General features: G+C 37.6%; 1 protein-coding gene across 2 annotated transcripts in view; it reads right to left on the bottom strand.

The window, feature by feature from the left end:
• The window catches only part of VAV3 (vav guanine nucleotide exchange factor 3), a 147,837-nt gene that overhangs the window by 101,265 nt on the left and 25,621 nt on the right, over window positions 1–20,951 (bottom strand). For both annotated transcript variants that reach the window (XM_071436089.1, XM_071436090.1), the window contains exon 2: window positions 18,393–18,509. In XM_071436089.1, the coding sequence (XP_071292190.1) occupies window positions 18,393–18,509 (117 nt within the window). The remainder of the gene's footprint in view (window positions 1–18,392; window positions 18,510–20,951) is intronic.

Raw genomic sequence — 20,951 nt, 5'->3', positions numbered from 1 at the left:
CAGTGCCCTAGGGAAGTCTCATCTCAGATGCACTCTCCCTAGTGTTAGTGTCTCCACAGCAGGAAAGTTCCTCCATAGTAAAAAAAAAAAGAAAAAAAGAAAAAAATAGCAAAGACAAAAAACCTTCTGGGTGTTGCCGATTTGTTCGTAGATAAGCTAAATACAGAGACGCAAACCGCTGGGACTTCAAAAGCCCCAGGGAATCAACAGCTACAGAACATGCAACTTTTTCTCCAAAGTCTTCTAAGAAGGAGAGAGATGGGCAGTTTGGAACCAGGAAGGCAGGCAAAGCTTCTAGAACATTATTTTTACAAACCACTCAAAGATGTGAGGACAGATGACCTTGTGTCCAAAAGGACGGGTTGATGCCAAGAATATTTACCCTCTTTTGCACACTGAACATTTTACTCCTTTTATCAGAACTGATGATTCTGGTCATGCAAACTCTGGAACTAGAACAATGGGACTGGCTGACAACTGCACATGAGAATCCTAAACATTAAAGGAGGAAAAAGCAAAATCAAATGCTCTCTGGGAATCTGTAAAATTCACTATCATGTTATTAGAACTATAATGAGCAAGTCTTGACTAATCTATATCCAATAATGGACACAAATGTATATATAATTTTAAAAACTGTATTTAATACACCGTTTTTCAAAGTTTAGGTCTCTGATGAGGCTACACTCATTAGTCCAAAAGCAAGAAAGGTTCCCTAGATGGCTCTGTTCTTACAGGGAAATGAAAAGGGTTTAAATTGCACAAGCAGCACAGTCCTGCTCATCCCTTGGTTCATTTTGTCCACAAGGCCGAGAGACTCCCTAACGCAAGCTCGGAGGGAAGGAGTTTGAGCAGCTGCTTCCTGTCTGCAGCTCGTGGTTTTGATTCTTTGAATACCTTCAGCCCTCACCATGCCTTCTGGGGTGTTAAATTTGAGGCTGGTTTTTTGGCTGGGTTTGATTTTTTTTTCTTTTCCTTTTTTTTTAAGATCTTGCTTAAAGAATGACAACCTTTAAGCATTGCTGTGTTATCAACACTGCAACTCACAGCAAAAGCACAGACTGCCTCAGAGCTCTTCTAAACGTGGAATTGGAGCTTGTCCTTTCTGGTGCATGTACTACATTTCAGGTTTTGCATGAAGGGCAAAAGAACACAAAAGGATATTCCTAGGACAGTACAGCAAAACCTATCTGCGGTTAAGTCATTCCAGTTCCCTTCAGAATAAGCACTACAGGGTAACGTAGACTTAGAAACAGCTGTATTCAGCTTTGATCAAGTGCTTGTTTTCAATGCTTTTTGAACACTTACTGATGATACCATAATTTTTTTACCATATTTTATATAGGTCATAACAGTAATCAATCATGAAAGAAATGGGGTTTTTTCCTGCATTTTAAATAGAATATTTTAATACAATTTCTTTTTTTACCTAAATGTAAGCATTCCTTTTAAAATCCCTAATGACTGAACAGGGAGATTATCAACGGTGTTCAGACTTGGATAAGTGGGGACATGTGGGGTTTTTTAAATATGAAAGGACAGAAATCAGTGTTGTGTGTTTTCCAAAGTTACATTTATTTTGCCCCTGCCCTTTGACAGACTTCAGATGACTATTTTTACGTGTTTCAAAAAGAACAAGCAAATTCTCTAAACTGCAACCACCAGTTTGTACACTTCGTATATACACTTTGGGTGTTTGTGACCTTGGATGTTTAAAATTGGCATACAGATATTTTTGAAGGAAATTAGTGCTTACATATTCATTATTGATTGCACCTCCAATACTGTTTTAGGTATGCATCCTGCAGTTTAAACGGCATGTGGTTTCCTCGCTCCCACTGTGTTATTTGACTTTAATATTTAAACAGATTCTTTGTCAATTTTGACCCTTTCAAGAACAATACTCAGAGGAGGCTGTATAATGGAGTTTTTCTTCTTCTTTTGTGCTAAAAGGAGAGGAAGAGTTTTTCTTCCTGTCTTGGGTGAACCAGTCACTGCCACACTTCTCCCTTTTCTGAGTTTACTTTAACCATTGACTACATAAATTTACCTAGTGTGCGCCTTTGCTTAGTGGTATCAAGTCACACCTGAACCATGCATTGAATTTACTCCAGTACATAATCAATGAAGATAGGAATATTTAGTAGGCATAATTACACACTTTATATCTCCTTATACTCTGCAAGAAAAAACCCTTCTCTGTTACAGTGCAAAGGGAAGTGAGCTGTTCTCTTTGCTGCAGTTACCTCAGCTCGCTCACAGTGGCTCACAAAAGCCCACAGCACTCTTTCAGGCCTCCCACTCCTAGGAGATCTCTCTACCAGAAGAGACAAGGGATTACATGAGCCCAACAGAGAAGCACCTGCCTCCAACACCACAAAAAGATACACAGTCAACAGGATGGCATAACTCTGACATTTCACTGTCTTCCACTCATTTTAAAAATCATCAGATTTGATACAGGATTTTAAAAAATTAAACTTGGGAGGACACGCTGCAACGGAAGTGGCATTGTCAGCTTCTATTATTGAAACTTGGTAAGAGCAGTGGTTTGCTTTTCTCCCTAATCATATGTTCACTTAGATTAAAAAAAAACTAAGTACACTTGCAGTAGTGGAAGAAAATATGCAGAAAAATACATTCCCATCATGTTTGTACCCAATTCTCCTTGAGCTGGATCCTTATACTGAAAATTACAAAATGAACGCAAGAAACTAACTTGCTATTTTTATTTTTTACTGTCTTATTACTAAAAACATGCAGCAGCTTGCAGGCTGTGTTATCTATATGCTACCCTTCCAAAATGCCACTGCAGAAGTAAAGAGAAAGTGGGATTGATTCCTTTCTTTTTTATTGTTTTTAAAAATGCTCATCTGTAGCTTTCACTCGTCTGGATCTTGAAAAGAACATTTTGAGTTCTTAAAGTCTGTGACAGGGATCATAGTACTTATTTTAGATGTAGATACTGTGGTAAATAAGAGCATACCAGGAGATAACCTATTATTCACCATATAGTCAGATTTACTATTAAGATGTCTCTTGGAATTTCACCAGCTCTGCTGACTACAGAAACTTTTGTCCTCTACTTTGTGCTCTTCACCCACTGTTCTAACCCAACTCTATGGTCATGTCATAAACTACATTTGAGAATTGGCAGGCAGAGACAGAGGAAGGGACAGATTTCTTAGCATGTTATTCTGAAGGGCAGGTAAGGTCCACTGCTTATTTCCCAGCTCTGCTGCTTCAAGAGGCAATCTGCCACGGTAGAGGCAGTAATCTCTGACATTAATATTGCCTCTTGACGCACACAGCATTGTACCTAACTTTTGCTCTAAGTTTTATATTTCTAGGTTATATAAGTTTTGCTCTAGGGTTTATAGACATGTCCAAATATTTATTGTGGAATTGTGCTTCAAAACATTTGTGAAAGGGCACGGGACTGAACACGTCCCAGATTGGTAACAAGTCAAAAAGCTTCATGTAAGACCAACTTCAGTCATCACTATTTATCATAAAAACACCAGTAGCACATATGAGTACAATGAAACTCTTGACATGAATTTAGTTGGGCATTTCAGTCCAATACAGTGAGTCCAAACCAAGCCAAATATCCCAAGCATTATTAGTCCTGCTCCAGTCAATCTCAGCAGCAGCCTACAGTGAGCAAATGCAAGAGCCAAATGCAGGCAAGCAGATGCACCTAGCAAACACACCAGAAAAGGTCATGCTTTGTGAAAAACAAAGGCTCTCGCATCATTTGTAGTCAATGCAGAAAGGCATTTTGGGGAGATAAAATTCAGAAAAAGTCCATTTCAATTAAGCAATATTGCATAAGTGGCTTTATCACACATACAACACAAAAAATAACTCTTGTCCAATACCAACATTCTTCTAGCATTTTGTCATAGATTTTATGGTCTCAATGAAAGCCACTATTTGTGCAAGAGTGTTACATTTTTATCGGTCAAATATCGTGGGGGAGATTTCAAATGGAAAGCTGCAATTCATATCCAGCAGTAATCTTAATTACACCTCTACCTTCTTTTTTTACATCAAACTTCAAATCTAAAACCAGGGTCAAAATATATACAGGCTGATGAATGTTAAACTGAGTGAAACAGCCTCAGTGCTCAATTTTTTAAAAGCTATTCACCATTACAGCTTGTAATTTTATCCAACACTACCTGTAATGTTTCTTAAAATTGTGTTCCTCAACATATCTTCCTTTTTACTTGTCAGGCACTCATCTTACTGCTTATAGGTATTTCCAACAGCACAAAAATTCCCCTACTGCATTCATACCAAAAATAGTAGCAATGAAACAGCATCAAAAACAGCTTAACTGAGGCAGATGCATGAAATATAATCTTCAGACAACAGCAAAGTCAGAAGCTGTAGAGAGATAGAAGTTTCAGGAAATAAGAGCAATGTCAACAGGAGAAAGTTGAAGGAGGGAGAACAAGGCATTAGAGGAAGACTAAAAATATAATTCAAAAGACTTAATGTAGTCAGCTTCTGAAGGGGTTTGAGATTACAGAAACATCACCTCAAAAAGTAGAAAACAAGGTAAGGAAACTGAAACAGAACCTGTAAAGCAAATGAAACAAAATGAGAACAAGGAAAATAAGAGTTTCGTCCATGGTAATATGTTAAAGAGATGATCCATGTTTTCCACCAAAAGGAACAAAAATATCAACACAGAAACTTTGAGAGCTGCAATAACACTGTTGGCTTGTTGCTGTAGCTGAGGTACCACAGGCAGAACACACACAACAGAGACTTTGTGAGGTGTCTGGATGAGGACAAGACACAGTCTAGATTTAGATTTAGCTTTTGGAAACTTTAGATTACTGCTGTTCAAGGATAATACAGCCATAAACAAATCACCCTCATCCAATAATTTTACACTCTAGCCTATGGAGAAATGCCCTTTTAAGATCTGCATACAACAAATGATAATTATTGATTTTATATTAAGATGGAGGCCTAGTTGTTGGTCAAAATTACATGTTACATATATAACAAACAGGCCAGGCTACTGCTGGCCTGTAAGTTTTCAGTGGATTTTTGATTAGTGATGTACTCCGGTTTCTCACTGTCTGTGACACTCAGAACATGCACCACAGATCTTCAGAACAACTACTACAGCTCATTAAGATCCAACGAGCAGGCAAGGAAAATAGCTTCTGATGATGAAAATAGCTCTGCCTTGATAGTTCAGGGCTCCTCTGTCTATGAGAAGCTGCACAGAAAAGGTACATTTTTCCCTTAAGACTTTAGTCTGCCAAGTGAACTAAGATGGATCAGTTTTAAGCCATCATAAGGTCTGAGGCACCTGCCAGATGGATTCTTTCCTACTGGCCAAACAGCCTTGAAACCAAGGTACAAGGTCACCACAACATGCTTGAGAGCGCTGACTTTGCTTTTAACATTTTACCTTACACTATGAAACAAATTTATTGAATTCCCCTTCATAGCCAGAGTTCTACACTTGCAAACAAGCAAAGAAGCAGTCATTACTCTGGTACCATACATACCAAAGCAACCAATTTCACTGCCTGAGCAAACTGTTTTCAATGTGCACATAAAGAGCAGAACAAGAGTTCATGTTAGTAAATTTAGATTTACAAGCTTCATATTTTTCTTTGGATTAGAGGACTGATCTTTTTTTCCACATAATCTCATGAATTAGCATAGAAAGCTGCTCAATTTCTCCATGAGCATATATTATTTTTACTTGACAAAATATACTTTCTCTCAAATGCTTCTGAAAACAACTGCCTCTAAAACAGCATCTGTATGCATTTTCCATTTCTGGGCAACCAGTTGGAAAATAATTCAGCTTTTTGGGTTTGCATTCTTAATAGAGTAGTGCAATAAAGCATCTTTTATGACTCCCAGAAAAATCTAAGGAGAAAAAAAGCCTATGCTCAGTAACCTGTGCTCACTTTCCTAAAGGAGACACATCTTTTCATTAAGTCATAGCCAGAAACATCCTGACAACATTTCCTGTTGGTTTATTTGCACATACTCCACCTACATCAACAGTAGATGAAGACCTGTCTTTGAGACCTTTCTATGCCTCAGACAGCTCAGACTGCCAGCACTACCCTGAGTCTCTGCTTCTGCAAACACACACAAGCAGAAATGCCCTATAAAAGCATGAACACACCATAGAGCACACTGCACTTCCCTGCCGTGCATGGCATTTTTTGGGTCAGCCCAGAGATGTGTTTTGGCACAAGACTCTTGCTGTTTTCTATGTAGAATTTACTCTGCAAAGTAAATGCCTGCTCATCTTGATCAGCTTCTGGAGTTCATAATCCAGGCTTCTAAAAAGTGCTATTGCTCAAATTTTTTACTGCCTTGTTTTTTCTGACACAAGCCCTGTTTTCTGGATTCAAACACCTCAAGCAGTTTTTAGGCACATTTGTGAGTACTGATTTGGTAAGAAATAGAAAGTCAAGCCCTCCTCTCAATGTTCCTTATTTCAGTTTTAAATGAGGAATCAGTTAACTTCATCTTGGAATTTGATAAATGAGCTCTGAGACATTGAGGAAAAGTAAATCTGGTACAGGTCCACATGTCTGATTTCTTGAGACATCCCAGCAGTTCATATATGCATCTATTGATCCAAATACATTACAGAACAATAGATGAAGCATGGACAGTTATATGGATAATCTTGCCTAAACAATTGTCTGTTGCATTACAAACTGACTACTGCTTAATGTCAACTTTCTTCAAGAAAATATGGTTCTAAATAAAATATACAGCTTAGTTAAAACCTCCTTTCAACAGTTTCCAAATAAATGACAATATCTTATAGCTTGTAAATCCTAAAGCAATTTTACTGAACAACTGCTGTCAAAATTCTAAGTTCCTTCTCACAAGTTCACCCTGGGGGGGAAGGGAGGTTCTGCTTAGACAAAGGAAATAAAACTTCATCGAAATATCAGTGCTAAGAACTCTTTTTCCTGAGTTTTGGTAATGCAAGACAACAAAGACAGTTCTCACTGTACAGTGAGAAGATGCATTTTATTCAGAGCATATTTTTGTAAGAGGAAGCCAATGAAACCAAACCGAATACTTCTTCTTTAGAAAAAAATAAGGAAGAGACTCTCATATTCAGGTTCTAAAAAACTGCAGGAATTTCAACAGAGCCATAGTTCTCCCTCTGATGAGTAGGGTGTACTTGTCTGCTATGCAAAAAAAATCTGAAGATGTATTTAAAAAGCACAGGAATAATAAGACCAGTCTTCTAGCAAAACCAAGAGACAAACCAAAACTCCAGCAACAAATCTGAAATGCATGAATGGAAAAGGCCCAAGAAGAACTGCAGGGATGGGGACATAGAGCAGACTGCAGGGCAGAGTGGTGAGAAAGGCAAGGAATGCAAAGGAGACAAGGCAGCGATGAAGAGTAAATAGTAACTAACCACAGAAAATTAGTTTAAACATTAAGTGATGAAAGCCTAAGTAGGAATGATCAGATTGCATTCTTTGGGTGTCAGGCAAGGGTGAGCACAGGGCAGCACCAAGAGGCAAGCATGGAAAAATGAAAGCAGCAGTTCTGCTGCCCAGAGCCTGTGGTCAGAGCATTCTGCTACTTGCTGTGTAATGGCTTCGTTAAGTCTGAAAGTGGCACCCTTTTCTAGTATTTAGCAGACTGTTCAAGACACAGGTGCATTAGTCACTTCCACAAGAGAAACAGACATAAGCAATTACCTAAAAGCCCCACAATTTGAATAGAAACATTCTCATACACTCCCATTTAACTCTGTATCCAGCATCAGCATGGTTAATCTAATTAATAATACACACAAAGCAAAATTTAAAATCAGTTTGGTTGTGACTCCTACAGATTCCAAATTCATGCCACCCAGTTGTGGGTGGCAAACAATCAAAAAAACCCCCAAAACCTACATGTCAATTACCTTGCAAAAGTTCAAAAAAATCAAAGTACATGTTATGCTCAAGTTTCTAGCATTCAAATTCTCTCACTAAGTTTTGGCTAGATGCTTGCAAGATATAGGAAAACTACTCTATTCCCTGTGGTCTGAAAAAGAGATTAACTCATATTCCAATTTGTTTGGTTTTATAAGAAAATGTTCATGGAAAGAAAGACAGCATTGAGAATTTTATATCAGATGTCTGGTCTAGAATCCACTTTATCCATGACAAAACAACATGATCAAATTTGATAGTAATATTAATATAAATAAAAATATTTATCCTAATTTAAAGCAACTTTGTACTAATTTGGCCAGGAAAAACCTGTTTGTTTTCTAATATGGTGTGATCATGCTTTTAACAAACATGTTTTTGCAACTGAGAAAAACCATCTTATATCCATCCTCCAAGTTAGCATATACAAAAATGCAGACCTCACCACTTTGAAAACAGTATGATGACATTTCTAATCAGGTGGTTTAAGGACTTTCATTAACTTCAGTGAGTTAATTGAACTTCAAGATTGCTAATGAAGCTTGTCTACTAATACCCAGATTGTTTCTCACAGATCACAGACAGTGTCCAACCACTATTTAAGGTACTCAGTTGGTCTCAACTTTCCTTTTAGTTAGCTGAAAAAGTCTAAGGGTGGTCCTCCCCAAATCAAAACACTAAAATTCAGTTTTAGAACAAACCCAGAACTACATCACTCAACAATATTTAGCAGAGCAAGTAAGTTCTACAAGAGGCTGCCATATACACAAGTGCTTGAATCTCAACAGATGTTTATGCACATATATATATATAATACTTTTCGAACAAGCTGGTAGTGACCAAAAGATATGATAAACTCAGAAGAAATTGCAACAGCCAAGTAAACAGCCTTAAAAATGTGCACAGCTATTCTTGGCTAGCCACTTGTTTCAAACAGCTATTAATTTATTATTTATTATCTAAGTGAGGAAAGCATTTGAAAGAAAACTTGAAGGTAAAATAGATATTAAGAAATTGGGTCCTACTCCTTGTTCTGCTGTTTTTGAAGGCATGAATACATCACAGGGGATTCCACTGCATGGCAACTACAACCCTTTATCACTTTGATAGTGATAATATTTAGACAAGTTAAGTCAACTGTTTGGACAGGGCTGCCACAAGCTTAGCACTGTGTCCCTTCCTCATGCCATGTTTTATTTTCCAAGGCTTCTGTCACCTCCTAGTTATCTCCCTGAGCCCAGACACAACTCCCATGGTATATTCAGGTACAGCAGTCAGAGGGCACACAGCTGGGGCTATGCCTCATACCACTCAGGAAGATCATTCTATTTTTGTCTATCACTGGAGGAGGAAAAAGCTATATTATGCCCTACTGAGTCACTGTGCAATCAACAGCATCTCTTTAAACTGTGCTGTGATTTTTGGACAACAGTGAAGGCTGAATGGGAATTAGTGTAAAACTCCCCAACCCACCGGTGACCTACATTCAATTTTTTGCTCTACTCTTCTTCAAGAGCACAGGCAGTAAACCCTCCCTCAAGTAATTTACATATTTTGGTTAAAAAATGGATTACATAGTGCACTGAATTATGCAGCTCATTTCAATTAGCCACTGCAGGAAACACACATCATGTCCTTCCACAGTGTCACTGATGGAGTTTTGCTGCAATTAGTTCTACTTGAAAAACACCTTAAACCTTCCAGCAACTTAAAGCTGACTTGGGGAATAAATTTTACTTATGTGAAGTAGCCCTCAGTTGGCTTTTCCAAAGTAATTCTGTGAAGTGTTCCTTACATGTTCCCAGAACAAAATGGGATCCGGTTGAAGACCTAAATGCAACCTACTCAAACTTATATACAGCTCTAATTTGGCAATTTTATCATATTAAAGTTAAAATTTGTGTATGAAAATATGCTCAGAATAATACATTCCAAAAATTCAAACGATATCATTTTGTCAGCCTCTTCAGCATGGTGCTGCCTTACACAGTCTAACTATTGCCTAAGGCTCTGCACAGGCTGGTCTAGAGACCCATGCAGGCATATCAGAGTTGTAAACTCTAACTGGATGAATACTAAGGCCTTATTTACTTGTAGAGGTTAGCAGTAGCTAAAGGGTGCCATTTAATTTCACTTTTGCTAACAGTTTTATTTGCCAGTACTTTTATTTCCTCTGTAATATTACTTTCGACTTAGCAACTGTTATTATTTACAACTGTTTTAAACACATGGCCAAGTTTATCAGCTAACAGATTCATCATAAAATTTTACACTGAATGATTTAGTTGTTGAATGGTTGGTTTGGAAATTAAGTCCTCAGTGTTCAACTACCAATGTTTCACTTTGAAAATCTCATGAAGAAAGGCATGAAAACGCTAACAACCTCTTCAATAGAACTTTTCTAAATAAATCTCATTTCATACATCAAAGTTTCATAAACAACATCTAAGACTCAAAACCTATGATCCCACATTTCTGCTATAATACATTTTGAAAAAAAGAAAAAGCCATTTTCCTAAATGTTTCAGTGTTTACATAGAAAGATGCATTAATTTTCTCAGCAAGATAGTGTTGTGATCTCATCAGATACAATGTAAGCTTCTCAGATTTATAGATAAATTGTAATACACTCTTCTGACATTTTTCCATTAGCCATCTATTCAAGTATCCATGCTTTCTAAAGGTGCATGCAGCTGACATTTATTCATATCACAATTATTGTGTCAGAATTAAGAACCAGAGAACACATTTCTTGATTAGCAAACACTTCTCCAGCCTTGCCACCACCTCCAACAGTTTGCAAACATTTCTCATTAATTCATACCTATTTCCTTTTTAGGAAATACTCAAACCATGTTTCCTGCTGCAAACCATTCACTGCAGCTTTCACTTTCTACTGAAGCTGGACAGAAAACGCAGTGAATGAATTCGCAAGCAATCTAACAACCAGAGCATGCCTCAGGTTGAACAAACCCTGAGCTTTTTATACTTACAAAGAAACAAGGAGCAACTACTGGACTTTCCACTCAAGTGCACTCCTGCTTTCCATAGACCTCCCAGCCATACAGAGCTGAAGGCAGTCACCCCCTTACCTGCACGAAGAGGGGGATCTCTGCAGACTGAGAAATCCTGGCCTGCCTGGCTTTCCACCAGCATAGGAACACTTCCCAAGTATGGCCCAGGATGTCAGTAGCAGCTTCTCTTGGAGAATGCTCCTCATGCCTGACTCTTCAGAGGAAATAACATTGGCTAGGTGATGGTTTAAACCACATCCCCCTACCTGCCAATTTGTGCCTCTGAGGGAGAGCCCAAGAGTAGCCCAATCTCTCTGGTGGAGGTTTAGCCCAGACACCCTTCAATCATCTTTGAAACCCATTATATAGAAGAGATGGAGGGAAGAAAGGCAGAGGGGAGAGAGGATGGTTAGAAGGCATCTTTCAGTACTTCAAATCATTCCAATGGGAAAAAAGGAGGCAAAAAACCAAATTTAGCAATTTTACTTAGTAATTCTCTAAATTTGTCCTTCTAGAACCGAGTAATAAAAGTAATAAAATTCATTACTTTATAACTATGCATAATAATATATCAAGTTAATTGAACTACTGTTGTCCTTATTAATGAATACAACGAAAGACATTTGGCAAGCAACATGGGGATTGATAAATATTTCAAGTTGTTCAGTTTTCAACACCATTTTCATTTGTTTGCACTTCCCTGCAAGATACAGTCAGCTAAGATGCAAAGTGAATTGCAGGAAGCAATAGGAAAAGCAGGGAAGAGTGCAAAACTGTGTATTCCAGGTAATCCACAGTGCTGCTTGGGTCAGCTTTTGCTCTGACAAAAGGCCAGGCACAGAGGAACCACACTGAACATTAGGAAAGAACAGTTCACCAGCACCACAGTAATTAAGCTAAGCTTGATATAATCAAACCCCTTCATGGATAAACCAAAAAGAAACTGAATACCTTTTATTTAGATCCTGCACAAAATCATTTCCCATTTTAAATGGGGTGCCCACTTGACTACTGTTTTTGAATAAGGATCCTACTATATCTTGCACACAACCTTATTTCAAGACAAAAAATGTTTCCTACCCTTCTTTGGCAGTGAACAATTTCACAATCACAGAAGAAAATACACACACAACCTCTTCAAAGTTGATATGAACTTCCTCTACAAATCACTCATTTATTTAAAACCTTCTGGTTTTATTTGTAGTTCATATTATTGTTATTTAGACCAGTATCTGTAAATTCAGGAAGTCTGGGTTTAGATGTCAGTTTCACCACCTTCTGGTTACTGAAATGCTTGTATTACAAGCACTACAAGGGATTAATAAAGTTTAAAAACATTTGTATAAACAAATGTGTGAGAAGATTTAAGTCTTAAAACCTGTTAAAGCTACTCATGCTTCAACTCTCCTCTTTCTCAAAAACTTTCACCTCAACATGAAATATACACTACCAGAATTCAATGTTATGAGTTCAGCGTCCTCAAGATAGGTCAATCAGACACAGAACATTTGGACAAGGTGGTCTTAAGAACAAAGAAATGAGCACAGAAACTCAGCTTTATTCTCTCATATTAACAGTTTCTTGTTAACCTTGGCTTTGCAACTGATAACATTTGCTGAAAAACTAACATGACTACATTATAGAACAGAAATATCCCAAGCACTCCCTTGGATGAGAATTTTTTGTTAATGATCAAATATTTGTGCTGCATTCAATGCTTTGTTATATGGTCAAACACAAACATTAACTTTTTCATCAATTGGAAGCCAACAATGCAACTTTAAAAGTTGTGACAGACATTAAAGAAATTAATAAAACTCCATTTTGAAAGACCAGTGAGGTGATAGTCCACCAGTATTCTAGAACAGAAACATGCAAGACCATAATCTTGAAATATTCTGGCCTAAATACACATGCTCATGCAGAAGCTATAAGCTCTTGCTAATGCTATTAGGCTTATTGAAGATAAATGCCTAGACACTTGTAGACTACCTGGCAATGATCACTGCAACCCAGTGTTACAATTAATGACACTAAATTTATGTAGCATTGTTAATAGTCTCCCTGGTTACACCATGGCAAACCATTTCTGCAAGTTTTCAGGGACATTGCAAAAAGGTGGTTCATGAGCTATACCATGACTCATCCCACTTTTTCACCCACCTCACTGCTTTGCCCAAAACCATGATTCATGTTCTTTGGGGCTGGAAGTGATTTTTTACCATTTAAAGGATGATTTTAGGGAGTCTACTAAGTGCTTGACTTTTATTTTATTTATTTCTACACAAACAGCAGTGATAACTAACAAAAAAGGTCCCTGCATACCAAGTATTTCAGCAGTTTTGCAACAGGCTAGTATCTTCTTGTACATTTTGTCTAAAGCATCTCCATGGAGAAGAAAGCTGAAACCTGTCCCTTTCTTCTGTTTCTTCCTTCCTCCACACATAGAAGTACATCTTGGAGAAGTTCAAGTGTCATTTACCCCAAACCAGTCCATCTCACTGAAATGCTACTCCTGAAAACAAGCTAGCTTCTTGAGCAAACCACTAAGATTTTTTTGGCATTTATTTTACAACTGAAAGAGCTCAGACAGTGAAGATACAGAGCTCTGCATTTAATGATAGGCTTGTTTTTATCAGTTCAATCTTTCTTCATTTTAGTATCTTTACAGCAATATACTATAATGTTTTGTCATGTTCTGAAGTTTTGATACAACTCTATGAGCATGAAGTGATCATCTTTTGCTCTATTATCCACTGCTTAAACTCAGCAAACAAAGCATGAAACAACTGCAGATAATCACAACTGTTTCAGTTTTACTGAAGATTTTTTAGACACTTTTCCTGGAAGGATGTCTAATTTTCATAATAACAGTTCCTTTTTGTTGTGTTGTTTTTGGTGTGTGTATTTCATGCACATCTGTCCAATCTTCCCGGAATCCATTAAACCTGAGGGAATTCTAACACACCAGGATTCTCAACTTCAGCATGACTTTCTCCTGCATCACTGCCCAGATTTCCTTGGCAGTAAGGGAGTGACTGAAATGATCACCAACTACGTGACTGGAGCATATGCAACTCAATATTTTCACAGCAGTTGCTTGTTTTTACATAAAGCAGCCTTTTAAGTGTCAGAGTAAGCTACACTGGGCATTGTTACATGCTTTTAAATAATTAGGTACTTATTTCATTGGTGGCACTTGATATTTGATCTCCTTGTTTGTCTTTTTAAAATCACAATTTAATATTGTACATTACTTCTAGACATCTAATGCAGTATCCCTAGAAGGGGGATTTCTATGTTTTTATTAGATCAGTTATATCATGAAAACACTTCACGCTCAGCTACACATTCTTTGGGAAATTTAAAAGCACAGCACACTGAGGCTGTTTTTCTGACACTTGCTGGACACCATTTCCCCCCACAGGACCCCAAACACAGCTCTCTGAATCCAGGGAGCATCTGTTGACATCAACAGAACTAATCCTCAGATTCCCATTTCTGCAACACATTAGTTACAAACTTCCTTCAGAGAATAGGGATAGCAACAATTTGTTGTGGTGCAGCAAGCAACAAAGGCTGCTGCTGGAGAAGTGTGCCGGGCTCTGAGCTGAAAGAACAAGTACCAACAGTATTTGCTTATTCTGGCACACAGGTAGAAAGGAAGAACCTGACAGCCCTGAGGTAGTGAAAAATGACTCTCCAGCATGGAATTCAGAATGAAAACACTGTCTGGCACCTCCAGTGTGTGGGAGAGCATTTCATGCTCTGTCAGGAACTTAATGCAATAACACTGAAATTTACTGATAGAAAGGTGAATGAGTGGGAATGGGTGAATACCACAGAACTCCAAGAAAACCAAGCTATATTTAGTTTTTAAAAGCACGATTTAAAGAACCTTCCTACTCCTGCGTAACGTAGCCCCTCTTTTTTCAACCACTGTCTAAAACTAAGAAACTGTGCTGCTATATTTTAAAGAGATGAAAACTCTAATCTTGTAACAGCTAATATCAATATTCATACAGAATGTACATTAAAAACACATGAGGTTACCTGCTTCCATTTTCTAGCCTATTCTTTAGCTATTTACATGTTGCTACTTCAGCTTCATCTCTGATTCCCATTCACTCCACATACACCCTTGTTTTTCTCTAATCAGTAAGAGATCAAAGTCTCTGAAAAGTGGAGCACAAAGTTCAAGTCAAATTTCCATACACTATGTCAAAGCATCTGGAAACAGCTCATTTACCTCTAACTACTAAGTGCAAGCTTCACCATTACAACATTTTGTAACCAGTATTTCAAAAGGCTGTTAAAAGTCTTATGACTATATTGGCAGGATACAGCTGCTACTTCTACAATGCTCAGGGGTTTGTCTGCCATTTTATTTAAAGAGTTGAAAAATATCAGAATATTAAAAAAAAATGTTGGTTGCCCTCACCAGGTCTCTCACCTTATTTTTCCCCTTCAACCTTACTTCCTTGAAGGTATATTGTTCATTTACAGCTGACACATTGCTATTGTTCCCTCCACTAGCATGTTGAAATAGTTACTAAAGTCTTCATACTAAACAAAAAATCCCATCTTAAGATAATAAATTCAATCGCAATTTCTTTATAAACTAAACTGAAACATTTAAAAGTCCCAGATAAGGGTTACAGAGACACTTCAGCAACAGTTTATTTATATCTCACCAGAACTAAGACATCTGAAGAGAGCTTCCAGTGCATTGAAATGCATAAAAGGTAATGCACACACTCATCACATCACCTATTTGAGCAAGAGTTTAGAAAACAGTGGTTTAAAATCATACTCCCCTCTTTGGTTACTTACACCTGTAATCATTTTAAGATCATTCATATTTTGCACACATTGAGAGAGCAGTTCAAATAACTTTTTTAGAAATGGCAGGATGACTTGCTTGCAGTAGCAGGAAAAATCTGCAGCACTATTTTTTTGGCTTTTTGCATACATACAACTTCTGTTCAAGGAAGCTGGACATGTACAGCTGTATCACAGTTGTTATTCACAGGAAAATATAATGAAGGGGAAAGTTCAAAGCAAAGTGAAAAGCAAAGAACAACTTGAAAAAGATACATTTTCCTATTCTCACCACTGTTACTAACACTCACAATTTCCAAAGTAGCAAATACATTATTAGATATGGAATTGAAATCCCATGCCACTTCAAGATATTTTCTGCTTACTGTACAAACAATACACTTAAAGGAACACAAAGAACTCAGCATACCTTTTCTTTACTTGCAATTTTATTAATTTAATACAGTAACCATTTGTCCTTCCACTTCCATAGATGGCCTGAAACTCACAGCCCCTTTCAGAAGGTCACTATGTACTCATTTGCCCAGGCTATAAAACATACAGCTCAGCCCTCCTGAACTCTGCCTATGCCAAGCTCCACTTGTGCATGGCAAGTTTCCACACAAGCACCCAGTGGGACCAGCTCAGCAGCAGAGCCATCAGGCACCTAAAAGCTGCCCATGGCAAGGCCTGCACAGCCCTGTTCAACTCAGCAGAGCCATCAGGCACCTAAAAGCTGCCCAACACAAGCATGGCAAGGGCTGCACAGCCCTGTTCAACTCAGCATCTCCACCTCCGCTCAAGCAGCTGCTCCCATGCACAGAGCTCATCTCATGAGAGAATCCCACACAGCAGCAACTCTCAAATTTGTCACTGCAGTTTCACCTGATAGCTTTCCAATAAAGGTGACCTAGACTAGAGAAATCATTGCTTGGATGCACTAAAACTGGAAAACAAGTTCCAGGGATAATTAGTCTATTTGTGCTATATGGAGGCCACAAACAGCAAAAAAATCCATGTCTTGACATTCAAATTGACTTGGGAAGAGCAATTAAATACTAACATGGATGGAATACAGCGGTTTTTTTAACCAGTTATTTCTATTTAAATAAAGTCATATTCCAAAATAAATTCTGTTAAAATTACATATTAAGGGTACCAGAAATATTTTTGGGTTAAATTCACCATTAATTGAGAAACTGTTTTTGCTGGGTATTCAATGATGCAGCAAGAATAATTTTCACTGTAAAATCTTTTTTTTAAAACTAGACTGTATTAAAAACAGGATATCTTTACGTGGCACAAAATGAGAAACTTTCAGCAAGCAATTATAACATGCAATATTATAATTAATTCCTTAGGCATAGGTATCAAAGGTTGAATCAAGCTTTGAGATATGATATCAATACCTTAAATAGGACATGGCTAGTGCACACAAAAATGTAAAATCCAACCATTTCCAATTCCTCTGCTACTTGCACAATCAAAACAAAAACAAATATCATTTCAAAGAGCCAAATTTGTACAAAAGGACCATATTTTAACAAAAGGCTTTGTCTTATATATGATTTATGAAGACAAGACATTTAGCAAAACTGAAGAACAAGTGCAATTACCAGGTTATCTAATTTAATGCTCAAAAGACTTAAAACCAGACAAAAGATGGAGAAAAATAATTAGCTATTTTGGTTAATGATAATCACAGACCCATTTCAAACAATCACATTGCAGCCCTGATTCATTCTTGCACTCTTACATCACCTTTACCTCTATGCCTACTTATAAAAAGAACAGTTTATAAAAATCAGATAGTAAAATTATCATCTCTTAAAAAAAGAAATAATGCTTAAGATAACACTAAATTTGAATAAATAACTATTTTTAGTGCTACTTCAGGTTATTTTTAGACATTTTCCTGTGAAATTAGGGTAATGATACTATGACTCAAAAGCAGAAGCTGAAGTTGAACTAAACATGTTGGCAATGACAGATCAAACAGATATGTAGGAGGCTGAACAACAGACTGGAAAAAGCATTACATGTAGAATAAGTAGTCAGACTTACAGAATATACTGTAAATACACTGTGTAAATTAGAATGGTCACATTAACCTATCATAGCTGTGTCTGAGCTTTACAGCAGGTTAGGAAAAAAAACAACTAACTGTCAAAAAATAATTGTACAAGGGCAAATGATCTGGGTGAATTCCAAGCACCTGAGAGTACAGAAACATGTTCTGGGCCACATGGGCTCACAGTGTACAGGCCCAGGGTTTCCGAATCCACACAACTTATGCCCAAGTGATTTCACCAGTCAGCACTCACCCACAGCTCATCTTCTTCCATTTCATTTCCCTTTAACTCAGCATCTTTGAAACCATTTATCTTGGCTTGTCACATGCTTTCCTGCCATGTATTTTTCCCTGCCCTTTTTTTAGCCCCTCCAATACAAACCTACTTTTTCTGCTTTGATAATTCTTCCCCACTATTTTTTCATAACTAATGCTCATCCATTATTCACAACTTTTATATCACAGCTACCAAAAAAAGTATTTTCTGTGCAAGCAGCAGAACAAAGGTGTTACTTGGGATACCATCAAGAGCATCCTTACCTTTCCAAAATCTCTCACATCAAACAAATCAAATGCTTCAAAAAGTTCACTTTTCTTCATTCCAAAGATTTCACAGCATGCCGAAAGAAAAGTCCTTATATTCTTCAAGCAGAGAAACTAGGGGAAAGAAAACAGAAATGCTAAGTGTCAAGTGTGTAAATTAGCAATATACATGCTCACTTTGGTCCCAAACACACCATATAATTAACCAATACAATTCGTTCCAAGTCATCACTTTCTCTATGCTGTGATCCTCCACTGGTTCTAATTCAGCCATAAACTGAATTCTCTCCAGACTCATAATTAACCAAATTCTGAGTAGACACTTTGTAAACAGGAACTACTTTCCCTCTTTTTACATAAACAAAAAGATGTGACAATGTGCAACTAAATACATAATAGTCTAAAGACAGACTTACTTTTCAGCTCCCTACAGACAGCACAGAAAAAAACAAGTTACCATAAAAAATATATTATGCTAAAGTTATTATTCATGTATACATCAATCATTTCATCTGTTAAATTCTAGTTTGACTGTTTAAGGAATGCATGTGCACTGTTTTCACACACTAAAGACTTTATGAATACATATTCTCCATCTGGCGTAGAAGAGCAGATGAAGCCTGCAGTAAAGTCATTTCAATTTACCTAGCAGAGATTTAAGATCCTCAGACCACCTTGAATTCCATACTGAATCAAAGGCTATTTCCCTCTAAGTTATCCACATACATCAATGATCATCTGAGTCTGAAAAAGAATAAAGCCTCTGCCACAATGATCTCCTTAAAAGGCTTTTAATGCATTTTCCTGTGGATTGTTTTGTTTGCCAGACCTTATCAGGCCAAAAGAAGTAACTGTCAAGAGCATCAGTAACTTCAGAGGGGTAGCTAAAAAGGGTAATATGCACTCTTGATAACAATTAGCTCCATGAGGTGCTAGCACCTTGTGAGGACATCAGCTTCCTAAAGATGCTGCTGTAGTCTTATGAACCACAGCTAAAAAGCAAATACAATATTTATAAGCAGCAGCATTTCAAAGGACCCTGCACCATGCTTTGAATATGCATTTTAAAAGTACTGACAGAGCAACTCAGTATTACAACAGAGTTGGGCATGTTTTAGCAGATTCATGAGGATCACTCACATTAGGATGGATTATAGAATTGCTATATGTTACATCTTCCTGTTTTGATCAAAGCAGTATTTTTGATATTGAGTGTCACAGCTGTACCAATTCAACAGGCAGCCCTACTTCACATCTTCCAGAGCTACCCAGTGAGGCAGGAGCAGCAGAGCACCTGATAGACCAGATTTACAGCAAGGACACACATTTGAAAGCCCTTATCAACGAGAGATGCTGCAAGAGCAGACAGCTCCAGTCAATGGCTGTAGACATCAGGGCAGCCAACAAACTGCTCAGAAACCATCCCTGTGCAACCCAAAGCTGCCAGGAAAGCACCTGTGACTGACCAAGGCCTCACCAACATTAAGGATTCTCAGCTGTGCTGGGTGGACCTGCAGGCTCCACCTTTTTCCCCCTTTCCAAGAGCCTCTCCAGCATGCGCCTCCCAGCTCTCACAGGCCAGTCATCACTGGGCTACACACTGACCTGCCCAAAGACAACGCTGCCAGACTGCTTTTATGCCAAGTGCAATTTTAAGAATCAGTCTAGCTTGCTCAATGTGGCAAGCTTATCTGGTTTTGCAGTGATTATAATTTTGAAGTCAAAATTGCAAGGTTAGAAGGCCACAGCTGTTCAACATATGTGCTTCCTCCTCCATCACATTGGCAGAAAGAATCAGAAAATGAGCTGGTCTTTCAAATGAGTTTTAAAAACAAGATGGCACATACCAAGTTATTATTGTTTTCTGCTGTATTTTTCCCCATATTTTTTATTATTTTTCTTAAAAGCTACCAATAGCCACTAGGTTTGTCCAATGCACAATACTGATTCAACTTGCATACCCATCTATTTTCTTACATCAAAATTCTCAAATTTTCCAGTGATTCCCACTGGAAAATTCAGCTGCCTTTTTGAAACCTAAGTTTTGAGCTTGTATTAGTTAGTGCTGAAGTCTCCCAGTGCAAAGAAACTTTACAGCTGCATTAAATTGTTTACCTCTAAAGGGAACAAGAAGTTAAGGGAGAGACAGGAGCTGTCATGGGCCTAAAATCTGACCTAGATTTGCTAAAGAGCATTTTAGTGAGTTGCATTTAGCTTCTTAATATAGCTAAAAGAACCATTTAAGGGATCAGCAGTTTTTCACAAACAAGATGTCCTCTCCCTTCTGCAAAACCTCTCCAACTGTTCTTAACAGACATCTCCTACAATGAGGGATAAATATGGCAGCATTTTTCCAACAAGATTTATTAGTTGCCTCTAAAGAAATTTGAAGTAATTTTCTGACATCAGCCTTTTGTTTAAATTATTGTTACTATGAATTAAGCAGATTAGAAAGCATATTACAAGAAATTACAAGCCCACATGTTTCCAAGGAAATGTTAATGCACCAACACTCTAAGTAGTAAATGAAATTCTTTGGAACATTCTAACAGTAAG

Source organism: Agelaius tricolor, unplaced genomic scaffold (assembly GCF_023055355.1).
Source record: "Agelaius tricolor isolate 1412-34295 unplaced genomic scaffold, bAgeTri1.0.p SCAF_11, whole genome shotgun sequence".
In the NCBI taxonomy this organism is placed as follows: domain Eukaryota; kingdom Metazoa; phylum Chordata; class Aves; order Passeriformes; family Icteridae; genus Agelaius; species Agelaius tricolor.
This window is presented reverse-complemented; position numbering and strand designations above follow the sequence as displayed.